The sequence below is a fragment of the Schistocerca americana genome, chromosome 1, assembly GCF_021461395.2.
Source record: "Schistocerca americana isolate TAMUIC-IGC-003095 chromosome 1, iqSchAmer2.1, whole genome shotgun sequence".
Classification (NCBI taxonomy): Eukaryota; Metazoa; Arthropoda; class Insecta; order Orthoptera; family Acrididae; genus Schistocerca; species Schistocerca americana.
In genome coordinates, this window is record NC_060119.1 from 1153082727 (window position 1) to 1153106129 (window position 23403).

The 23403-nt window shown below is 39.4% G+C and overlaps 1 protein-coding gene across 4 annotated transcripts in view; it reads right to left on the reverse strand.

The window, feature by feature from the left end:
* LOC124551499 (crossover junction endonuclease EME1) overlaps positions 1-23403 on the reverse strand; it is a 208141-nt gene that overhangs the window by 36856 nt on the left and 147882 nt on the right. For all 4 annotated transcript variants that reach the window (XM_047126448.1, XM_047126449.1, XM_047126445.1 and 1 more), the window contains exons 3-6: positions 22980-23284; positions 18041-18239; positions 17621-17788; positions 3662-3835 (exon numbers count right to left, since the gene is read on the reverse strand). In XM_047126448.1, the coding sequence (XP_046982404.1) occupies positions 3662-3835; positions 17621-17788; positions 18041-18239; positions 22980-23260 (822 nt within the window). In that variant the 5' untranslated portion in view covers positions 23261-23284. The remainder of the gene's footprint in view (positions 1-3661; positions 3836-17620; positions 17789-18040; positions 18240-22979; positions 23285-23403) is intronic.

Genomic DNA, 23403 nt, shown 5'->3' on the forward strand with positions numbered 1-23403 from the left:
TGGGAAAGAAGAAGATGGGCACAGAGGAGGGGGTGGGAAAGAAGAAGATAGACACGGGGAGGGGGAGAGGGAATTTGACTAATAGAAGAGGGGAATAAATACATACCCGGGCAATGTCTGGTATTAGGCTAGTAATAGCATGAGCTTACAATTTTTAAATTGTGAATCAAACATTAAAAATATTTGGAATATTAAAATGATAGTAAAAACTTAGCCTGTGGTAATGCTGGGTCGATACAGTAATCTGGTAGTGCTGTTGCCAATGCAAAATCCAGATAAAGGAGGGAGGTTGGTGTTAAGAAATTGTAAAATTGATGCCAAACTCAAGATCCTCCAAAGGCAACAACCCTATTTACATCAGAAGGGAGCAATCACTCCAAAGCAAACTCAAGTTATATAGGATTATGGCATGAGCTCTCATAATGTTTGTAAGTTATGTGGTCCTTAGAGGAATGACTAATGAAATAAATAACTTTAAAAAATGATTTTAAGACATACCTTTACAATGAATTTAAGACCAGATATTTTTAAACTTATGTTTGTGATTTAAGAGTAGAAAGCATTATGTTATAACTGTAGCCTTCAGGTCTTCCAATGAGTTTCATCAAGTGCCTAGTGCGGCTTGTTCAGTTGTACTTTTACCAAGGTATTAATAAAGGAAATATATTCCCTCAAGGAGTCTGCTTGGGTATAGTTTTTACTGAAACTGATTCTGAATTTTGTTTTGAGAGTTCTAATTTTGCACCTGACGGCAATAGCCGAAATGTAGTGATAAATCAACATATTTTAAGTGATCCAGATAGTTCTATTTTCAAAATTTTAACTGAAGTGTTGTCCATATCCATTTGGTGAGTCACTATGTAACATATTCGAGTACCTGCAGCTTTATGTAGAAGTTGGTTCGAGTTCGTAATATAATTTTTTAGTTTCCAGAATGAAGTTTTTCAAGCTGCAGTGGGTTGTGTGCTGATGTGAAACTTCCTGACACATTACAACTGTGTGCCAGAGTGGGACTCGAACCCAAGATCTCTGTCTTTCGTGAGCAAATGATCTATTGACTGAGCTACACAAGGCATGACTCACGACATGTCCTCAAAGTTTTTATGTATTTTATAATTGCCTATTTCCCTTCTTTTCAAATGGATCAACTGATGACAGCCTTATAAGAAGTTAGATGAAATGATCATATGGTGTTAATGGCTGGCAGAGCCCATCTGGGGTTGTTCGGCCGCATGGTGCAAGTCTTTCTATTTGATGCCACTTTGGCGATCAATGCAGGTGAGATGAAGCAATTAGGACACCACAAACACCCAGTCTCTGAGTGAAGAAAATCTCCGACTCAGCCAAGAATTGAAATGCGGTCATATGATCTATAGGCAACCATGCTAACCAGTAGACCATGGGCTGCGGACTTTCTAAGAAGTCAAAACCAGGCATTATGCCAATTGTGTCACTTTACACTTGAAAACACACTCTGCATTCACCAAAAATGAACTTTAATGTAGACTTAGTTGTTACTTCAGGTTTGACTGTACCCCTTCCTCCTGTGCCTCCCAGTCAGTTGTGAACAGGGAGAATACCAACATGAAAGAACCATTCTAGAATTTTCAATTTCAAAGGTGAGTAAAATATCAAAATTTTCGCACAACCACATAAAACTGATGATATCACATGTCATTTGATCCATTTTGAGAACTGGCTTTCATCTTCAGGTAAAATATGCAAGAATCTTTAAAAATAGGTAATACTTTAACTACATTAAAAACAGCAAATCTGTTGGACTGAACAGTCTCTGATTAATGTAAAGTAAACAGTGGACAAAATGGATTGGAATAATGATAACAACACAAATTAGGAAAGATTGCTACCCATCACAAGTAGCAGGCAGATGCATTTAAAGGTAGACTGTAGGATACTCTTCAGCTATCTGCAAAAGTACATCAGATGAAGAGACATCCAAACACATTTTCATACAGAATGAGATTTTCACTCTGCATCGGAGTGTGCGCTGATATGAAACTTCCTGGCAGATTAAAACTGTGTGCCGGACCGAGACTCGAACTCTGGACCTTTGCCTTTCGCGGGCAAGTGCTTTACCAACTGAACCACCCAAGTACGACTCACGTCCCGTCCTCACACCTTTAGTTCTGCCAGTGCCTCGCCTCCTACCTTCCAAACTTTACAGGAGTGCTAGTTCTGCAAGTTTGGAAGGTAGGAGGCGAGGTACTGGCAGAACTAAAGCTGTGAGGATGGGGCGTGAGTCGTGCTTGGTTAGCTCAGTTGGTAGAGCACTTGCCCGCGAAAGGCAAAGGTCCCGAGCTCGAGTCTCGGTCCGGCACACAGTTTTAATCTGCCAGGAAGTTACATTTTCATACAAGTGTAACTCATACAAATGTGGCTACTGTCGTCTCCAGGTACTGTGACCCCATTGTGGTGACTAGCTCTCTCGCCTAGGGTAGGTAGTGTGGGTAGAGAATAAGTGTGGAGTGAGAAAGGGAAGGGCTATTGGGGTGGGGGTGGGGGAAGATGCCGTTCATGTTGGGCAGCATACTCAACAAATGCATGGTCCAACTGTCTCTAAGCCATAGTTTGGTGGTGGCCTTTCATGTGCACAGACAGCTTGTTAGTTGTCATGTCCACACAGGATGTGGCATAGTGATTCAGTTAAGTTGGTAGACCCCATGGCTGCTTTCACACATGGCCCCAACCTTTGATGAGGTAAGGAATGCGTGTGACTGGGACAGGTAGGTGGTAGAGGGAAGATGCATGGGTTGGGTCTCTCATCTTGGTCTTTCACTGGGATATGAGCCATGGGGCAACAGCTGGAGGCAGGAAAGGAATAAGGATGAACAAGGATACTGTGTAGCTTCGGTGGGTGGCAAAATATTATTGTGGGAGGGGTGGGGAGGTTAGTGGAGAGCATATTTCGGTTTCAGGACATGATGAGTAGTAGCTGAAATCCTGGCAGTGAATACAATTCAGTTGCTCTTCTCCTGGGTGGTACTGAGTCACAATGGCATGCTCCTTTGTGGCTGGACTGTGGGCATGGTAGGTCACTGGTGAGATGGTGAGAGAAGGTGGAGACGGCCTGATTTGGGACAAGATGTGGGAGGCTAACTACAGTCTATGGATGCCTCAGGAAGGCCCTCGCCATATCTGAAGAGGTATTGTTCGTCAATGCATATCCAACAATGAGTGACTAGACTGCATGGAAGGGGCTTTCTGGTGTCAAATGGACAGAGGCTGTCAAAATGGAGGTACTGTTGGTGTTCGGTAGGTCCGAATCATCTTCTGTACACTCACTACCCAGCTCACCTGATATCACTACTCATTGTAGTGGGGCAATGGCACAACAGTGGCTGTTTGTGTGTGTGTGTGTGTGTGTGTGTGTGTGTGTGTGTGTAAAAATGGGTTTGTGTGTTTCTTCACATTCAGACGAAGTCTGATACGACTGATGGTTTTGCAGTATTTTTTTTCTTTTTCATTATTAAAGCATTAATCTTTCTTTTAAAGATTCCTGTATATATTAACTGAAGACAAGCACTTGCTCTCAAAATGTCTGGCAAAATCCTGAATTTTATATGGTTGAGCCAAAGTTTTCACATTTGACTAACAGAACCTTTCTAATAATGACAATAGACTTTTCAGTCATCTGACTCACCTTCTGGCTGTCTTCGTCAATGCTGTGTTCGATGATCTGGCGCAGCCATGTAACAGTGCTTGGGATGGGCTGTGACTGCATACAACGTTCTACCTCTATTTCTTCCAAGGCAGACAACAGAGCTCCTCCAAACTTTTCTCGTATCAGTGCATTATCCACAACAACCTTAATAGTCTGAAATCAGAAAAATAAATTTTCACTGTTTCTGAATTGCACATTCTACATCATTACTTCATCTATAATTAGGCGAGTTCTGCTCTCAACAACTCTACAGTAACTGAAAGCTTCGATAATTAAAACGTTGATTGCCACATGCTTATTGATGGAGGTTTCATCACCATAGTGTTAGGCTCTGCTGTGGACTCGTGCAACTGACTTGCAGGGCTCTTTGTACACTTGAGTTATTCTCTGATGAATTTCTGTCCCCTGAACTCCTTCCACTGTCAGGACATGCACTACATGTCTGTTTTTCTTTTGAAGCCTGCAAAAACAGATGTGAGCAGCAGAAAAATCATTCTGCAGTTGATTGCAAATGCCTGTTCTCTGAATTTTCTCATTGGTGTTTTTTGAAAAGAATGTAGTCTTCCCCATGGGATTCTCATTTGAGCTCATGAATCATCTCCATAACACTTCCTGTTAATCTAACCTATCAGTAACAAACATAGCTGCATGCTTCTGAATTGCTTCAATGTTTTCCTTTAATTTGATCTAGTGAGGGTTCCAAACACCTGAGCAGTACTCAAGAGTGGGTCGCGCAAGGGTTTTATAAGTGGTCTACTTTGTAAATGAGGTACATTTTCCTAAAACTTCCCCAATAAACCAACCACCTTCCCTATTACCATCCTTAAATGTGTTCATTCCATTTCATTACAGGATTTTTTTCCTACTCCTCTGCATCATCTTACATTTTTTCTACGATTAGAGCAAGCTGCTATTTATCAGACCCAATTGACCTCGTGTTTAAGTCATCCTGTATCCTTCTACAGCCCCTCAAAGATGATACTTTCCCATATACAACAGTGCCATTAGCAAACAGTCGCAGATTGCTGCTCATCCTATTCGCCAGATCATTTATGTACACAGATAATGAGAATGGTCCTATCACACTACACTGGAGCAGTCTTAACCATATGCTTGTCTTTGATGAACACTCACCATCCAGGACACCGTATTAGGTAGTGTTACTTAAGAAGTCTTTTTGTGCCATTCACATATCTGGGTACATACTCCATGTGCTCAGAACTCTGTTAACAGTCTGCAGTGGGGCACTGCGGCAAATGCTTTCTGGAAGAATATGTTCCAGAATTCTGCAGTATACTGATGTTAAGGATACGGGTCTGTAATTTTTGCAGGTCCATTCTCTCCCTTCTTATATACAGGAGTCGCCTGTGCTTTTTAATAGTTGCTTTGGGCTCTGAGCTGGAAAACATATTTGTGACACGTACAGGCTAAATAAGAGGTCAGTCCTGTACAGTTCTCTCTGTAAAACCGGACTGGGATTCTGCCCAGATCTGGCGACTTACTTGTCTTCGACTCTTTCAGTTACTTCTCAATGCCAGAGTTGCCTATTTCTAAGTGCTTCATATATCAGTCTGTGTGGTAGTCGAAGAATGTTATGGCTGTATGATCCTCCTGTGTGAACAATTTTAAATGCAACATTTAAAACTTCTGCTTTTGTTTTGCTGCCTTCTATTGCCAAACCAGACTGGTCAACAAGTGATTGGATAGAAACATTCAACCTGATTAGTGATTTTTTTTTTTTTTTTTTTTTACACACACACACATATGACATAGCTCCATTCAGCAATACTAAACAGTCCTCCAAAGTAGTACGTTCAGTCAACGATTTAACAATTGCAAATTTCAGGGAAAGCCTACAGCAGTTAGACTGGGACGAGGTGTACCGTGAACCTGATGCCAATTTAAAATATAATTTATTTCATGACATTTTTGTAAATGCATTTGAAAACTGCTTCCCCAAGAAAATAGTTAAATATACTCGTAAGAAACCTTGCAACAAACCATGGCTTACTAAGGGTATAAAAATATCTTGTAACCGGAAAAGGGAAATGTATCTGACAGCAAGAAAGAGTAGTGACCCAGAAACTATCAAAAATTATAAAAACTACTGTGTTATATTAAGAAAAGTTATTAAAAAATCCAGGAGTATGTGTATCATGTCTGAAATCAGCAACTCTGATAATAAAATTAAAACAATTTGGAATATTATTAAAAGAGAAACAGGTCAACCAAGAGCAGAGGAAGACAGTATTACCATCAAATTGAATGAAAACTTTACGAACAAAAAGTCAGAAGTTGAAAATATTTTTAATAATCATTTTCTAAATGTTGTGGATATAGTAGGATCCAGGTGTTCATTAGAAGATGCTAGGCTGTTAATGGAAGAGGCCATACCTATGCAATTTGATACAATTGAAATCTCACCCACTTCTCCCTCTGAAATTAGGAAAATAATAAACTTGCTTAAAAGCAAAAACTCACATGGAATTGATGGCATTTCCAGCAAAATACTAAAAGCTTGTTCTCAACAGATAAGTAAGATTCTCAGCCACCTGTGTAATAGCTCTCTGGAACAGGGCATTTTCCCTGATAGACTGAAATATGCTATTGTTATACCTTTGCATAAAAAGGGGGATAGATCTGATGTCAACAATTACCGTCCAATCTCCCTTCTAACAGCTTTATCCAAAATTTTTGAGAAAGTAATGTATTCAAGAGTAGCTTCACATATCTGTAAAAATGAAGTACTAACAAAATGTCAGTTTGGTTTCCAGAAAGGTTTTTCAACAGAAAATGCCATATATGCTTTCACCAGTCAAATTTTGAATGATCTGAGTAACCGAACACCACCCATTGGGATTTTTTGTGATCTCTCAAAGGCTTTTGATTGTGTAAATCATGAAATTCTGCTAGACAAGCTCAAGTATTGTGGCATGAGTGGGACAGTGCACAAATGGTTTAATTCGTACCTAACTGGAAGAGTGCAGAAAGTTGAAATAAGTAGTTCTCGTAACATGCAAAGACCAGCACATTCCTCAAACTGGGGAACTATCAAGAATGGGGTTCCACAAGGGTCAGTCTTGGGTCCTTTGTTGTTCTTATTATATATTAATGACTTGCCATTCTATATTCATGAAGAGGCGAAGTTAGTTCTCTTTGCTGATGATACAAGTATAGCAATCACACCAGACAAACAAGAATTAACTGATGAAATTGTCAATACTGTCTTTCAGAAAATTACTAAGTGGTTCCTTGTAAACGGACTCTCACTGAATTTTGATAAGACACAGTACATACAGTTCCGTACAGGGAATGGTATGACGCCATTCATAAATATAGACCTTAATCAGAAGCATATAGCTAAGGTAGAATATTCCAAATTTTTAGGTGTGTCCATTGATGAGAGATTAAATTGGAAGAAACACATTGATGATCTGCTGAAACGTTTGAGTTCAGCTACTTATGCAATAAGGGTCATTGCAAATTTTGGTGATAAACATCTTAGTAAATTAGCCTACTACGCCTATTTTCACTCATTGCTTTCATATGGCATCATATTTTGGGGGAATTCATCACTGAGGAATAAAGTATTTACTGCACAAAAGCGTGTAATCAGAATAATAGCTGGAGTCCACCCAAGATCATCCTGCAGACATTTATTTAAGGATCTAGGGATATTCACAGTAGCTTCTCAGTATATATACTCTCTTATGAAATTTGTTATTAACAACCAAACCCAATTCAAAAGTAATAGCAGTGTGCATAACTACAATACTAGGAGAAAGGATGATCTTCACTATTCAAGATTAAATCTAACTTTGGCACAGAAAGGGGTGAATTATACTGGCACTAAAGTCTTTGGTCACTTACCAAATAGTATCAAAAGTCCGACAGATAACCAACAAGTATTTAAGAAGAAATTAAAAGAATTTTTGAATGACAACTCCTTCTACTTCATAGAGGAATTTTTAGATATAAATTAAGAAAAAAAAAGACAAAAAAATATTTAAAAAATAAAAAAAATAAAAAATAAAGAAAAACAAAAAACACAAAAAATAAAGTTGTTATATTAACTTAAGTATGTTGTTAAATTAACCTAATTATGTCATGTATTAGAAAATTCGACTCATTCCACATCATTACGAAATATCGTATTCATGATCCATGGAACTAGTATTAATCTAATCTAATCTAATCTAAACACTTGTTTCTAGTAGCTTTGGTTGTCAACATTTCCATGATCTTTTTTAGCCCTGAGAATGCAATGACCTCTGCTTTCTCAGCATTTTCAGATTTTGTTATTAAACCATGTTGAGTCTTTTTTGTCCTTAAACCACATACTTCAGTTTCAACTGTTCCCATAATTTCTCTAGGTCAATCATACTGGAATTTAAAAAAAATGCCCATTCACTGTCTTAAATAGAAGGGTAAAAACTTCTTATCTGCGAATTTTCAGCACAAATACTCTCCTAGCCTTTTGGACAGATATATTAACTTTAGTAACCATTGTTACTGTGGTGACGCCATCACTAATCCTCGTCTCTATGTTTTCAGAATGAAAACATGGCCCAAGTAGGCTGCAGTCTTTTTATTATCTGTGGACCACCACAAAAACAAAATTTTAAACTTTTTCTAATTCACTGGTGATAAAGGTCAGATTTGTTTGTAGCTACAAGGTCTAAAATATTTCCATTGTGTGTGGATTGTCAAACTAACTGCTCAAGGCAGTTTTAAGAAATGAACTTATGAAGGCAGCAAAGTATCAAATAGGCAGAAAAATCAAGGCCCTGCAGAAATCCTATGGTAACAGGTATTTACAATTTGTACAGAAACCAGAGTGCAGATATAAGAGTTGAAGGATGTGAAAGGGAAGCAGTGGTTGAGAAGGGAGTGAGATAGGGTTGTAGCCCATCCCCAATGTTATTCATTCTGTACACTGAGCAACCTGTGAAGGAAACAAAGGAGAAATTTGAAAATAGAATTAAAATTCAAGGAGAATAAATAAAAACTTTGAAGTTTGATAATGACATTGTAATTCTGTCAGAGCTAGAAAAGGACTTGAAAGAGCAGTTGAATAATATGGATGGTAAAGACATTATAAAATGAACATCAACAAAAGTAAAAACAGGTGATGGAATGTAGTATGATGAAATCGTACAATGCTGAAGGAATAAGATTAGAAAATGAGACACAACAAGTAGTAGATGAGTTTTGTTATTTTGAGAGCTAAATAAGTGATGATGGCAAAAGTAAAAAGGCTATAAAATGTAGACTAGTAACAGCAAGAAAAGTGTTTCTTAAAATGAGGAATTTGTTCAAAATGAATACAACTAAAGTGTTAGTAAGTCTTTTCTGGAGGTATTTGTGTGGAATTTGGAAATGAAATGTGGATGACAAATAGTACAGACAAGAAGAGATTAGAAGCTTTTGAAATGTGGTACTATAGAAGAATGCTCAAAATTAGATTAGTAAATCGAATAACTAATACTTAAGCAATATTCTAGGGAGTGTCATACGAGTATTATGTATGTGGTCTCCTTTGTAGACTGATTGCATTTCCCCGCTACTATACAGTCTGCCAACTGCTTTACCTGCGTTTGAGATTATGTGATCATAGTGAGTTGATAGATTCCAACTGTGACTCACTGATATAGTCATAGAACATACTTTTTTTTATTTTGGAAGTGCACAATTTTACTTTTCTGAAAATTCAGAGCAAGTTCCCAATCCTTGCAATACTTTGAAACCTTGTCAATATCTGCAGCTTCTTTCAGACAGTACTTCGTAACAGATGACTGAATTATCATCAAAAGGTCTGAGGTTACTACTAGTAACGTCTGCAAGGTCATTAATATACAACTTGAATAACAAGGGTCTCAATGCACTTTCCTGGGGAACATCTGAAGTTACTTCTACAACTATCAATGACTCCCTAGCCAACGTAAGTTGCGTTGTCCTCTCTAAAAAAGAAAATCTTCAACCGAGTCACAAATTTTGCTAGGTAACACATACAGTCTTTCTTTTGATAACTGTGGTATCATAGCCAATCAATACCACACAAGGGCAATCATTTGAGGCTCCGATGTTCCCACTAGAGCTTCGCCCCTTGTCTGACAGCTGCAGTGACAGCGACTGGTGCCACCCAACTGCTAGTGGCATGAGTGCCGTGCTCCCTGAGCTAAGGTGCCATGGATCACAAGGATAAAGTGACTGTTCAACTGCAACTCAGGCAGTTCGTCCCCAGTAGAGTTCGTCTAAATTCTTATGGAGTTATAGTTGAGTTGCGTGGCTCCAGTATTGAGTAGTCTAGTATCATCTTAGTGCAGACGTAACTTTCTCCACAGAAGTGGTATCTTTGAAATGGTCCACGTAAGTCTGCCTCAGAATCCACACTGTCCTGATGGGACACTGCACTTTTGGAAATGGGACTTTCTTGGTCACTTCAATAACCATAGATGTGGTACTGAGTCAAATGCTTTTCAGAAATCTATAAGTATTTCATCTGCATTAATGCCTTGATCCATGGCTTTCAGTATGTCATGTGAGAGAAGTGCGAGCTGGGCTACAGATGATTTATGTCTTTGGAATCCACGCTTCTTGGCATAGAGAAGGTTCTTCCGTTCAAGATACCTCAATATGTTTGAGTTCAGAATAGATTCTAAAACAAATAGATGTTGAAGATATTGGGCAGTAGTTTTGTGGGTTGTCTATTACCCTTCTTGCAAACTGGTGTGATCTGTGGCTTTATCCAATCACTAGGGTTGGTTTTCTGTTTGAGGTCTCTGCGGTAGACTACAGTTAAAAGAGCTCCACCAGACCCTGGCACTTCGTTAAATTTTAACATTTCAGCTGTTTTTCAATGCCACTGACACTAATATCTATTACACTCATGTTTTCGGTGCTATGAGAATCAAATTGTAGCAATATTCCTGGGTTCTCATTTGCAAAGGAACAAAACAGAGTTAAGCATTTCTGCTTTAGCTTTGCTACCATACGTTTCAGTTCCTGTCTCATTCTGAGTGACTGGACAGTACCTTTAGCGCCATTAAAAGCCTTTACATACGACAGGAATTTCTTTGAGGTTTGTGAGAGACCTTTTGCCAATATTCTGCTAAGGCTGAATGAAGGCTTCACACATTGCTCTCACTATGGCCAAACACATTTCATTCACAATATCTCGTATCTACACTGCTATGCCTTGTTTTACATCTGTTATGCAGTAGTCTGTTTCTTTACAGAGACTGTACACCTGGGCCAGCCACAGCTTGCCAAACTTCACCCATGCAGCATGTGCAGGCCATCAGAAGGCCAAGCCTGACCTGTCACTTGGCTTTGCTCGGTGCTTCTCGGAAGCACTCAGAACAGCCTAACATTTCATTTAGCATTGCAGTGCAGTGCCTTTTGTTTGGCACAAGTCTCTTCAGTTCGGCAGAATAGTGCTGTCAGAGCTGTTTAATCTACACTATTTGTTTGTGATATGAAGAACGTTCACTGATCTAGTGGCTGTTTGCACAAAGGAGGCACTCCAGAGATCTATCATAGAATCCTTGAAAATTAATGGTAATGACAGAAAAGAGGGATTAGAATTCTCAATTCGCATATATGGCAGGTAGTGATATTTGCTATGAAACAATATTAAAATACCACGCAGAAAGAATTTATGGGTCTAGTTGACAATGAAAGAGCAAAAAATTAGGAAAATTGACATATGGGATTCGTTGTTTTTTTTTAGATCAAAAAGCACTTTGCAGGCCTGTTGTATGCAAATAATGGATGGTACGAATAGTAAAATTTTTGAAATCACAAACATTATTCCATTGTCAGTTGCAACAGTTCTCAGTGGAACCGAACAATGAGTATGGAGAACTTCATACATCATTGCAGAGTACATAGGTTAAGTCAAGGGACATTCCTGGGACATTCTTTTGATTTAAAACCTGCTTCTGTTTAAGTTTCTGAAGGAAAGAAGAGTACAGGAATGAAAATTAAAACATTTGGAATGAAGGTGTAGGAAAGAAAAATACAACATCCATAATGGAACTTAACTGCACACTGCCCAGAGTAAGACACTGCAAGGAAACTTCTTTCTGATTTGATGGGGACTGATTTAAAAAGAAAATCATATTGTAGAAGGGATACATTATGACAAGGACAATCCATTTCCCTAAGATCATTGGCAGTAAAGAAAATGAAAGGTTTGAAGAATTCTTGTGGCCTAGAAAGAATTGAAAGGATAGTTTTATAAAGATTTTGAGGGCATTATCAATCTTACAACTGTTTCTGAGGTGTTTTTGAGGCTGTTTGCCACTGCAGTTGAAAGCACTCCTGTGCATGTGTAGATGTAACTGACTGACCTGCAAGATAATCCCAGTTATGTTAAAATTGTCAAGAATGCCTTCACTGCTCTCCTGAGGTAGAGTTTCCACATCTCCATAATAAGGTTACAGAAGTGCTACGACATTTTTATTGACATATTGCTGTGAGAGATATTTTTGAGTTATGAAACTAAGTCAGTCATGATTACTGTCAGAACCTGGTGTGGCAAATCACAACTGAGACAATAGTGGTAAAAGTAAAAATCAGTAATGGATCAAAGTTCATCATTTCACACAACATTTTAAACATGACAAAGGTCACCACTCACACGGTTCAACGATTGCTAACACCCAACGAAAAGCCCACGTAACTGGGGGACAAGGGAAATGTTGCAGCTGTGTCACGTCGTCCTAGATGACTTCTTTAGCTACCTACGGTAATTACAATGAGTGAGTGTATCAGTATTACCCCAAGACAAAGGAGCAAAGCAAGCAGAGAAAACATGATTTCACCACAGTCAGGAAAAGTGAGGACCCAACCAACATTGTGCAGATTGAATTTATGAAAATGCCGAGGAAGCAAAGAAGGCTGTTGCACTCCCAGTTAAAAATAGAGTATGCAAGTGATGACAGACAAAGATTAGTAGAGATGCATGCATCTGTGAAAAGACCTATGTGCAAAGTATACAACAGCTATCAAATTTTTTGTCACCCCCGTCGCCTCACAACTTGACACCCAGTGACTTCTTTCTCTTTCCTCACAAGAAAAAACTGTTGAGTGGTAAGCTTTTCCAGAATGATGACAGGAATATTTTTGAGGTGGACTGTTTCCTGAACAATCTAAATACAAACTTCTGCATCTGAGGTCTCTGCCAAGGCATCCAATGTTGGGAAAAATTTATGGTGAATTCTTACAGAACTACTATCATCATCAGCTTGTTTTATCATCACAGCTTAATTTTTCATGGTCATAACTAAAACTTTATGATTACTCTTTGTACAGTGCTAATTACACTGCTCGAGAAAAAGTGACCCACCAGAAGTGGAGGACAAAACAAAATTAAACTTCACAGGTTTAGAGGGTATGTGAAGTTATTTCACTGGTTACAATACTGAGTCAAATTTACAAAGAATGGGGCTCTTTGAGCCCAGTTAACAGTATGACACTGCACCTCCTCTGGCTTGGATCCATGCCCTGATTCAGGTGAGAAGGTTGTTATAAAGCCATTGTATCCTGTCCTGAAGGATTCAACTTCCTCTTGAAATATGATACTTCTGGTCCTTGGTATCTAGGGTACTGGAAATGATACAGTGTTAACATCTGAGCTGGTCTCACACATGTTCTATCAGGGGCAGATCTGGGGATCTTGCTGGGCATGGGAGTACCTCAATATCACTTACCAGTGTCCACAGAGACACATACCAGGTGTCGATGAGCACAGTCCTGTTGAAAAATGGCACCACGATACTGTTGTATGAGGGGTAATACACGAGGACGCAGGATATCTGTGACCTCCCACTGTGCCATCAGAGTTCACTCATTCACTACCAGCTACAATTTGGAGTAATACCAGATATTTTCTCACATCATGATGTTAGGAATCATTGCTGTACCACTCTGAAACACTGGGAGAATGGGACCTCTACCCAGGTTGCCACCATATTCAGCAAATACAGTCATCCACGATAATGTGAATCGCGATTTAAAGCTGAACACAATGTTATGCCAATCATCAGCAGTCTGAGCTTCCTGGTCACAGAAGCACTCCAAATGTACTCATTTGTATTCTGCTGTTAACAGCAATAAACACATTGGGTTGTAGTTCCCTAATCCGGCTGCTGCTGCTGCTGCACTGCCAAATGATGTGGTGTGGTACAGAATATAGCGGCAAGTCTATAGTTGCTCTCAGATGGCAGGCACAGATGTGAAGCGGATATGGTGTGCTTAGTTCATAATAGAGCAATTCTCTTATTTTGTGCCAATAGTGGACCACTGTCACATCAGAATACACCATGTAACATTGAGGGACTTTGGCTGTTCACTTATGTAATAAAATGGGACACCTACAGTAATCCTTACTATGTTATTTATTATATGACTACCAGTTTCAGTGCTTCACTGCACCAATTTCCAGCTTTAACTGTTGCTGAGGGGTTAACTCCAATCGTATACGAGACTCATCAGCAGCCAAAATCTGTGAACTGGTTTTTGCAGACTACCTGTAACAATGATGTTGAGTTGGCATTTGATGGTTGGAGACAGAACACTATTGTTACAGCAAGTCTGAAAAAACCATTTCACATATGTTGGCCACTGACTAATCATGTATATGATTGGAGTCAACACCCTTAGTGTCAGTTAAGGCCACAAGATGATGCACTGAAACACCGAAACTGGTAGCCATATAACAAATAACATTGTAAGGATGGCTATAAGGGTTCCATTTTACTATCATGTAACACTGGCTCACATGAATATGTGCCGATTCCATGTCCTTCACATTGATTACTACACATCTGACACTGTTTATTCCCCTTATGTATGCAACCAGGATTGGCAACAAAAGTCAATGCACTCTGCTGGCTATTATACCTATCACAGCTAACTGCAGCTCTAATCGTTTACTACTGGTGGTGTGTACTTGAACAAAGTTACACTGACTTCCAATCTTATCTTCTGGATGCTTCACACCCCCTGCCCCCCTTTTTGTTTTGGTCAGGTAGTGTACATTTGTAATTTTTACCTTCTGGTTTTGAGGAACTGCTGACGTTCAAGGTTCCAAGTACTGTCGAGAAAGTCCACAGAATTCTTTTTCCAGTGAGGTATCCCTAGCACTACATGTCAGTACTTATAAAAACTATACCTTGGATGTCTAGCAATAATTTTCTCTGGAAGTTTGGGGAATACTGTGGAGACCAAAAGTTGTTTCTTGTTGGTTCTGCATGTCAAGTCTTCTACTGTTAGAGAATTGAGCAGTGTGCACACTGGATGTATATAAATGGCAGAGAAGTCATTTGATGATTATTGTTGTCAAAGATGACTGTGTACATGTGGTATAAGGGCTTTTTGAGGGGTAGCAGTCATTGGGTGGTGACTGACTGAGGCACAAGAAGAACAGACTGTCACATACAATGTGTCTGGAATCTTCTGGCATAGGATTGGTGTTTGACAGCAAATTCTTTAAGGGTGAGATGTATTGCCTTCTCAAAAAGATTCCAGTTAGCATGATCCTTTCTTCAATTCATTTTAATTTTCTCTTTTAGAGTTTTGCTGTACACATTGCTTCAGCATATACTGTGATGACCATTGGCCAATTACAGATCAAAAACCGAGTGGAAATTTTACAAACACACTACCCTGACATGGGAGTGCCACTAGTCGGTTTCTGAGAAAACGGTAAGTGTATAAAAGGACCAAGTCGTCAATGGCAAAAATCATGCATAAATATGAAAAGAGAAATTGCAAGTAATCCAAACACTAAAGCCAAGCATCATCAACAGTGTACAAACAAATAAACCCACAACGGCAAACCAAGAGAAAAACTAAGAGCAAGCGAGTAACTGTATTTGAAAGCAATGTCAGCGAATGGAAAGATCAATATAACTGGAAATGTCAATAAAACTAGATGAGGACAGCACACACACTTTCATCTATACCTACATCACCACCCTGCAATTCACAACTAAATGCTCGGCAGAAGGTTCATCAAACCATTTTCACCCTTTCTTGATTGCTCTACTCATTAGCAACACACAACAAAACCGATCACCTAAAACTTTCCGAGCAAGCTCTGATTTCTCTTATTTCTGAATGCGTCCTGACTATGTGTCAATAGATCGTTTTCTTAGAGTTATTTCACAATGTTCAAACACAGTATGTGTTCCCAATATTACTGTCAATTTATGTTAGTGATGTTTGTATATAATTAAGCAGATTACTTCTGTTACCTTTCTTGTGGATTGGTGCACCCTGTGAAACTTTTCTGTCCTCATGTACAGATCTTCTGTCTAGCAAGCTGTTACATTCAGTGGTTAAACATGCAACTATTACATCAGCATACTCCAAAAGGAAGTTAACTGGTGCACAATCTGAACCAGAATACTTGCCTTTATAAAGTAACTTAAGTAGTTTGTCTACACCGAGGGTATCTACTTCTAAGTTACTCATGTTGACAGTGCTGCTCGAATTGAATTCTTTAATATTTACTATATCTTCTTTGATGAAGGACTTTCGGAAAACTGTGTTTCTTAACTCCATTTGAGTGGTGCTGTCGTTGGTAACATTAATATTATTATTGCACAGTAAAGGTACTGATTGTGTGATATCACTGGTGTACTTTTCATACGAGAAGAATCTCTTTAGGCGTTCAACAGATTTTAGGACAGAGTTTCATTGTGGAGACTATTAAAGGCATCTTGCATTGGAGACTTTCTAGCTTACTCCACTACAGGACTTAACCAAGTGACGAAAATTCACAGCACCTGTGGTGCAGATGCAAGACCAAAGTACTCTGAATGGCTAACCCTTGTGCATCCATCTCAAAGTCTGAGTCTGGTGATGGTAATATGAGCCTCCCATCATCCCCAGTATTCAACTGTTTCATCACAAGTAGATTTCATTCTTTCCCAAAAACTGAAGAGTCCACAGGAAGGAGCTAAAATACATCCCTTACTAACATTCAGAAACATCACTACTCTTCACACAGCCCCAGTCACAATTTTTTTGTTATTATTATATTTTATTTTCTAGCAACCAGTTTCAGGTATGCCATCTTCAGATGATAATGGTACTATAGCGTAAATGCAGCCAACAATGAAGTGGTAGTGCCCTATATTGTGGGTTTCGGAACAGTTACAGGTCTACCATCTGATGTAAAAAATAAAGTCACTTAATCATCTGAGGTCATACTGAACGTTGTCACAGAACCAAAGGCTGCCCCCCCCCCCCCTGTTTGTTTAAATCCTCTTCTCTCTCAATGTTGTGATGGTTCTGTCTCTATTCTGCTGTTAATTCCCACTTTATTACTTTAAACAGTTCACCAGTGTCATGTCTGTTTCATACCACACCTGCACTTGGGTCTTGTGCGGCTTCAGTATTCACAGCTAGTATGTATTGTTACATAGCATGGAGGAATGGCTTATGGAATTTTTGAGCTTTTTATCCTCTTGATACGGAACCTCTGGTTCATGGTAACACTGGGATGAGTATGACCTTAGATGATTAAATGATTTTATTTTTCACACCAGATGGTGTAACTAACTGTTCCAAAACTGGTCACGCACACAATAAAAAATTGTGGATTAAGCAACTGTCCTGCAGTTTTCTTCATTTTTCAGAAGTGAAGTTTTAGTGAAACCATGTGTGCATTTAATTCACATATTCTGAGAATGCTCTGAGTACAATCACAGCTCTCTGTTACCACTATTGCTTCACAAAAATCATTCCGAAAGGGAAACGTACACCTTTATGTTCCAAACTTAAGTAGTCTTTGTTACTCCTATTGCTACTATACAACAAGGCAATAACAGAATTACTCTCTCTCAGAATGTGGCAGTGGTTCTGAATCATTTAATGTGAGTTGTCATAATACACAACACACCCCACCCCCATCATCCCTCATACCTTGAGACACTCGCCTGGCTTTTTGAGGCGACTTGATGCTGCTGCTGCTTGTTTCATAGCTTTATCCAGGGCTGCCTCTGCTTTCTTCTTCTCCTTTTCGGCTTTTTTCTGCATTTTCTCTTCCAGAATTGCTTCTTTATTAATTCTACCTTTCTTCTTCTTCTTTTGCTGTAAGACAGTTATAGTTTTTATTTGAGTCAAAAGACATGCGAAGAACTTGCAATGTATCCCCCACAAGAAAATAAATACTCAAATCAATGAGTCACCTGAAATGCGGCTGTTGCTTTGTTACATGTTAATAATATTACAGATATCAACAAACAATTTCTTATGTTACAATCAAAAACTAATGTCTCAGGTTAGCTTCCACAAACATTTATACACCTACAGAATGCAGTTAGATTTGCGCTTTAGACTTACATCGTCCTCCTTGTCATGCGATGACGGTAAAAGTGTTCGTAACTGATTTAATGCTTCGGAAAACAAATCTGGAGGGTTTTCTTTCATATTGTAATCGCTTCCACTGTTTCCTGAATTGGTACCCAGATTATCAGCTGTGTCTTTCAAGGCTACTATATCAGCAGAAGGATGTATATTAGATCCAACATCTTCATATGGTCTAAAATAAACAAGAATATAGGTTTCAAATCTGCTTTGAAAAATTAGCACTTTATTGTTTTTAAAAATTACTTGAATCTCACTCTTTATTTTTTTCTGAAGCAACTAACGATTATTATTCACTGTATCTACCTCACCCTGCAAATGTTTTGTACCATTTTGATTTCTAGCAGAATAGGCAAATATTCACTTTCCTACTGGTATTTTAGTGTTCTCACAAAGTCAGAAATTAAGAGAGATGCAACTGTTCTTTCAGACTTGTTGAATATCTACTCGAAACAAAAAGAATAACAACACATGAAGAAATTATATGATTTAAATTCAAAGAATGAAATGATCAGTGATAGTACACACTATCAGTTCTGACACAAATATTTTTTAAATGTCCATAAAATTACACAAATAGGTCGTTCATGTGAAAGAAGAAAGAATCAGACACTGTACGCAGGGAGGGAGGGGTTGAGTACTTTTAGGGCTTCATGACACACTGACATGATTGTTAAGTACAGCATAAACTACACTTTGATCAGGGTGAGGCAGAAAAATCAGCTACGTCTTTTGTGCAGAAGCCATTCTGACACTGCAAAAAAAGTTGTAACCCTGAAACTTGCTGACTGTGTTAGTCTTCCTTTACATAGAAAACCTTTAAAGCATTATGTTTTATAGTGACAGATGACTTAGTGGAGACCTCGGTTGTGGAAGGCTGCATTTTGAGAGTAAAGCAAATGATCCAGCTCAAAAATCAGCCCATCTTCATTATGGAAACGCCTACCATGCAACGACTTCTTCACCCAAGCCTAGAGGAGGAAGTCACTGGATGCCACGTCAAGGGAACATGGGAGTGTGGTCAAATTTGACAGACCACTGAAGCAGTGTGTGTGACTGTGTCCCATGCAAAATGAGAAAAAACAACCCCCTCGGAAAGCTTCCACATCGCTTAGTCTTAACAGCCTCCCGTAGCATTGTCAAGGAGATGTTGGTAGTATGCTCCTGTGATGGCATAACCTATTAGCAGCACACTATGGCACTCCCAAAAAAACACTCAGCATTTCCTTCTCTAATGATGTTTGTGTGGTGAATACATGTTTCTAATGCATGCTTAGCTCCTTCTTCTGAGGGACATAATGACACACCCAATACCTGTCCATGGTGATTAGGCAACTAAAGGCGTCATCCTTATTGGCCTGACTCTGCTGCAACATTTTCGCTGGTACCTTGATTCAACACGTGGTGACCTCTGTCAAAACTTTATGGCTGCCCATCACAAATGTTTACAATGAATGTAAAAATACAAATGACAATGACTAGACAGATTTGAATCCCACTTTTTATGAATACAAGCCCAGTGACTTAACTATAGGGTCACCTCAGTTGATTGAAGTGTTGAGTTAGCCTACAAAGAATACAGAAGTATCAACAGTAAACTGTTTTAATGATTCAAGAAAAATTTCAATTGAAGCACGAATTGGAATGTTGCTTACATTAGTGCCAAATGATATGATATCCTAAGACAATAATTCTTTCCTTTTCTTCTTGAGCTTGTACAAGCAATTAAGTTACAGTAACATTTGTCAGACAATACATATCTAAATTTGTCATCCAAACTCTTAAGGGAAACCAGAGAACGCTGGATAATGATTTTAAGAGGAACCCACAGCCAGTGATGTAAAGAACTCTTTCTGTGCAGTAGGAAGAAAAGGTAAAACAGTGTGTTGTGCTCTTCTATGTTTGTTGTCTGATAACAATAGCAATTTACTGTGACTCTGGAAAACACTTAATTTGCAACTAACTAATTAATGTTGTAATGATTCCACGTACATGTTGTTGTTGTTGCAGTGGAACAGGATTCAGACTATCTGTGTAGGGAGAGATACCAAGTGTGTAATGTAACAATGAAAACAATCAATTATTGATAAAATTATTTAATTGGATAGATAAAGAATCTACTCACAATGTGGTGACAGAACACCCACACTTACAAGACTGTTGTGACTGGCAAGCTTTTGGAGCCAGTGGATCCTTCTTCAGGCAGATGGGTTGACGGGGAAGGAAGAAGGGTGAAGGAAAAGAACTGGAGAGGTCTAGGAAAGGGGTAGATTTTGGGAAAGTCACACAGAACTGTGGGTCAGGGGAGACTTACCATATGGGATGAGAAGGAAAGACTGATTATTGTGTAATGTGACATATCAATATCTGTACCTGTTATATGTAGTCTAGCTATGGGAATTGTTTTACAATAGTTAGTTGATTAAAAATGTAGCAATTATTATTCACAAAAATTACTGCCCATCTTTCACCCAACAGCAGCAGAAGAATGAAATACATTGTTTTACCTGATAGTTCCTGTATCACAGAAATGATATGCTTCAAGATGTGGTTCCAATTCAAACCCTTGTCTATCTGGCATCCCCTAGACCCCTCTCTTTGAGTATATGTAGAATTTCACAAAAACAGTGTGGAATCACCAAATGGATGAGTGCAGAGAGAGAGAGAGAGAGAGAGAGAGAGAGAGAGAGAGAGAGGGGGGGGGGGGGGGGGTAAGCCAAATATTCAAGGAGGGTGGTGGTATAAGTACAATGGGTAAAATGAGAATTAGAAACTAACTTTGAACATTGCTGAAAGCTTTCAACACATCACCTTTTTACTCACTGGTTATTTGGATGAGACGCAATGTGCAGGAGATAAATAGTGCTCTGGTCAGCATCGCATCTAATCTTAACTATTGCTATTCTGGAGTACTTATAAATGGTGTACATTCAGATTTATTGGCATACAGTATTGCTTTATTCTCCCTTCCTTCCTGCCCAGTGCCCTGTATCCAACCAATGCCAATGCCAGATTTGACTTGATATGGTACTTCTCCTGTTTCATGGAGAACCCACCGCACCTGTATAAAGACTGCTATTATCATGGGGTTTCCATTCGCAAAGTAATTCTAAAGATACTGCCAGCTGCTCTCCCCCTCCCCAAGGAAGGACTCCTAATATTCCTCCTCTCTCTGTCTAATGTAAGCGCATGTTCAAATGTGACACTGTGTTACAAACTGCATACTGTGTGTCTCAGCCGAGAAATGGCAACAAACTCAAGTCTTCATGTTTCACACCAAAAAACCCTCCCATACAGGCTGGCCTCCCGTGGATGGCGTACCTGCAGTGTCAAGAACTCCCTTGCTCAGCATGCTGAGGGTCTCACCAAGGCCTTCACAGACAGGCACTACCCCCAGACCCTCTTCGCAAACATGTCTCCTGTGCCGTTTCCCCTCACACCCCCAATCCTCCCACCATCCCCGAGAACAGTCGCATACCAGTGTCCCTTTCATCACACAGTACAACCCCAGACTGGAACAACTGAAACACATCCACCACCAAAACTCTGATTACCTTTCATCACACCCTGAAATGAGGAACATGCTCCCAAAGATACTTCCTAACTCTCCTAAAGTGGTGTTCCATCACCCACTCGATCTCCACAACAGTGTAGTCCATCCCTATGCCACTCCCAATCCCTTGTCACAAGGATCATATCCCTGTGGAAGACCCAGGTGCAAGACCTGTCCAAATCCACCCACCCAGCACTTCTTATTCCAGTCCTGTCACAGGTTTATTGTACCCATCAATGGAGCGCCACCTGTGAAAGTAGCCACATAATTTACCAGCTCTGCTGCAATCATTACACAGCTTTTCATATTGGTATGACTACCAACCACCGGTCCCCCAGGATCAATGGCCACACCCAAACTGTGACCAAGAGAACAAGGTAAGCCATCCTGTGGCACAAACATGCAACTGAATGTAACATGCTTGATTTCATTGGGTGCTTCACTACCAGAGCCATCTGGATCCTGTCCTCCACCACCAGCTTTTCTGAATGGCGCAGATGGGAGTTATCCTTGCAACACATTCTCTGCTCCCATAACTATGTTGGCCTCAACCTATGGTAACATACTGTCCCCACACCCTCCCCCTAACAGTTCCAGCCCCTCTATTCTATCGTCTCCTCCTCATTCTTGTCTCCCACCCACTGCCAATGCATCCGTCCACTTTTACCCGCTCCTCTCCCCGTTTTCCCCACCTCCCTGTCCCACAACCTCCTGACACAGTACCTGTTGGCGTTCTAGCTCCTGCACACTCCACCAGACAGCATCAAGTGTGTGTGAGGTGTGCTTGCTTGTGTGTATGAATGGCGTGCGTTTCTCTTTTGGTGAAAAGCTGAGGCCAAAAGCTTTATGCAAGCATCTTTTAATTGTGCCTGTCTGCAACTTATTTATCTTCTTTACAGTAAGTAGCAATCTATCTTTTCCTGCATTACTATTCAGTCTTTACCTAGATGGATGTGGAAAACTAACCATAACCACATCCAGGCTGGCCAACACACTAGCCCCCTGTATTGCTGTATATACATCTAAAATCACTGGTAAAGAAAAGAAATTTCATTTCTTAGTGAGAGGAGATTATGATCATTTCATCTGGGAACACAGTACATATAATAAAAATTCTTATTCTTTTTTTTTTTTACAACCACAAAAACAGACATTTAAGCCCTGTGACATAAGACACAATTACTAGAGAGCCAAGCAATGGTGACCACTAACTATAAAATTAAATGCAAACAAAGTTCACAGAAATCTGAGAATCACCTGAGAAATGTTTGCTGTACATCACGGTGAATAGCAATTGTATGTCTCTGAGCAGTCAACAACAAAATTTCTAAAACAAATCCTTTTGATTTCGTAAAAACTTACATCTCACCGTATCCCAAGTCCACTATGTCAGAATCATATCCACGCAGGCATGCTTCTGATAAAACATCTCTGTCCTTTTGCTGGGGACTGACACCAAGACTAAGCCCACTATCCTGGCTCATTTTTACAAGACTCTCCACTGTTTTGTGCACAACAAGTGATTTTTCTGGTGAGACATCAGAAGACTTGAAATCATTTTTATAATAATTATCTTGATAATTTTCTGGAGAAGCTGGTGCGCTTGAGTCACTTGAGATTAGAATGACTTGATCCATGTTCATTATCTGGGTATATCATGCAACTCTCTGGAAGAAAAGATGCAGTAATGAAGTTTTAGACTTTTATACGAGTCACATTTCAGTTTCCAAGATAAATAAAATGTTAACAAAAAACTTGGATACAGGATACTCAGTGGAGTAATGGG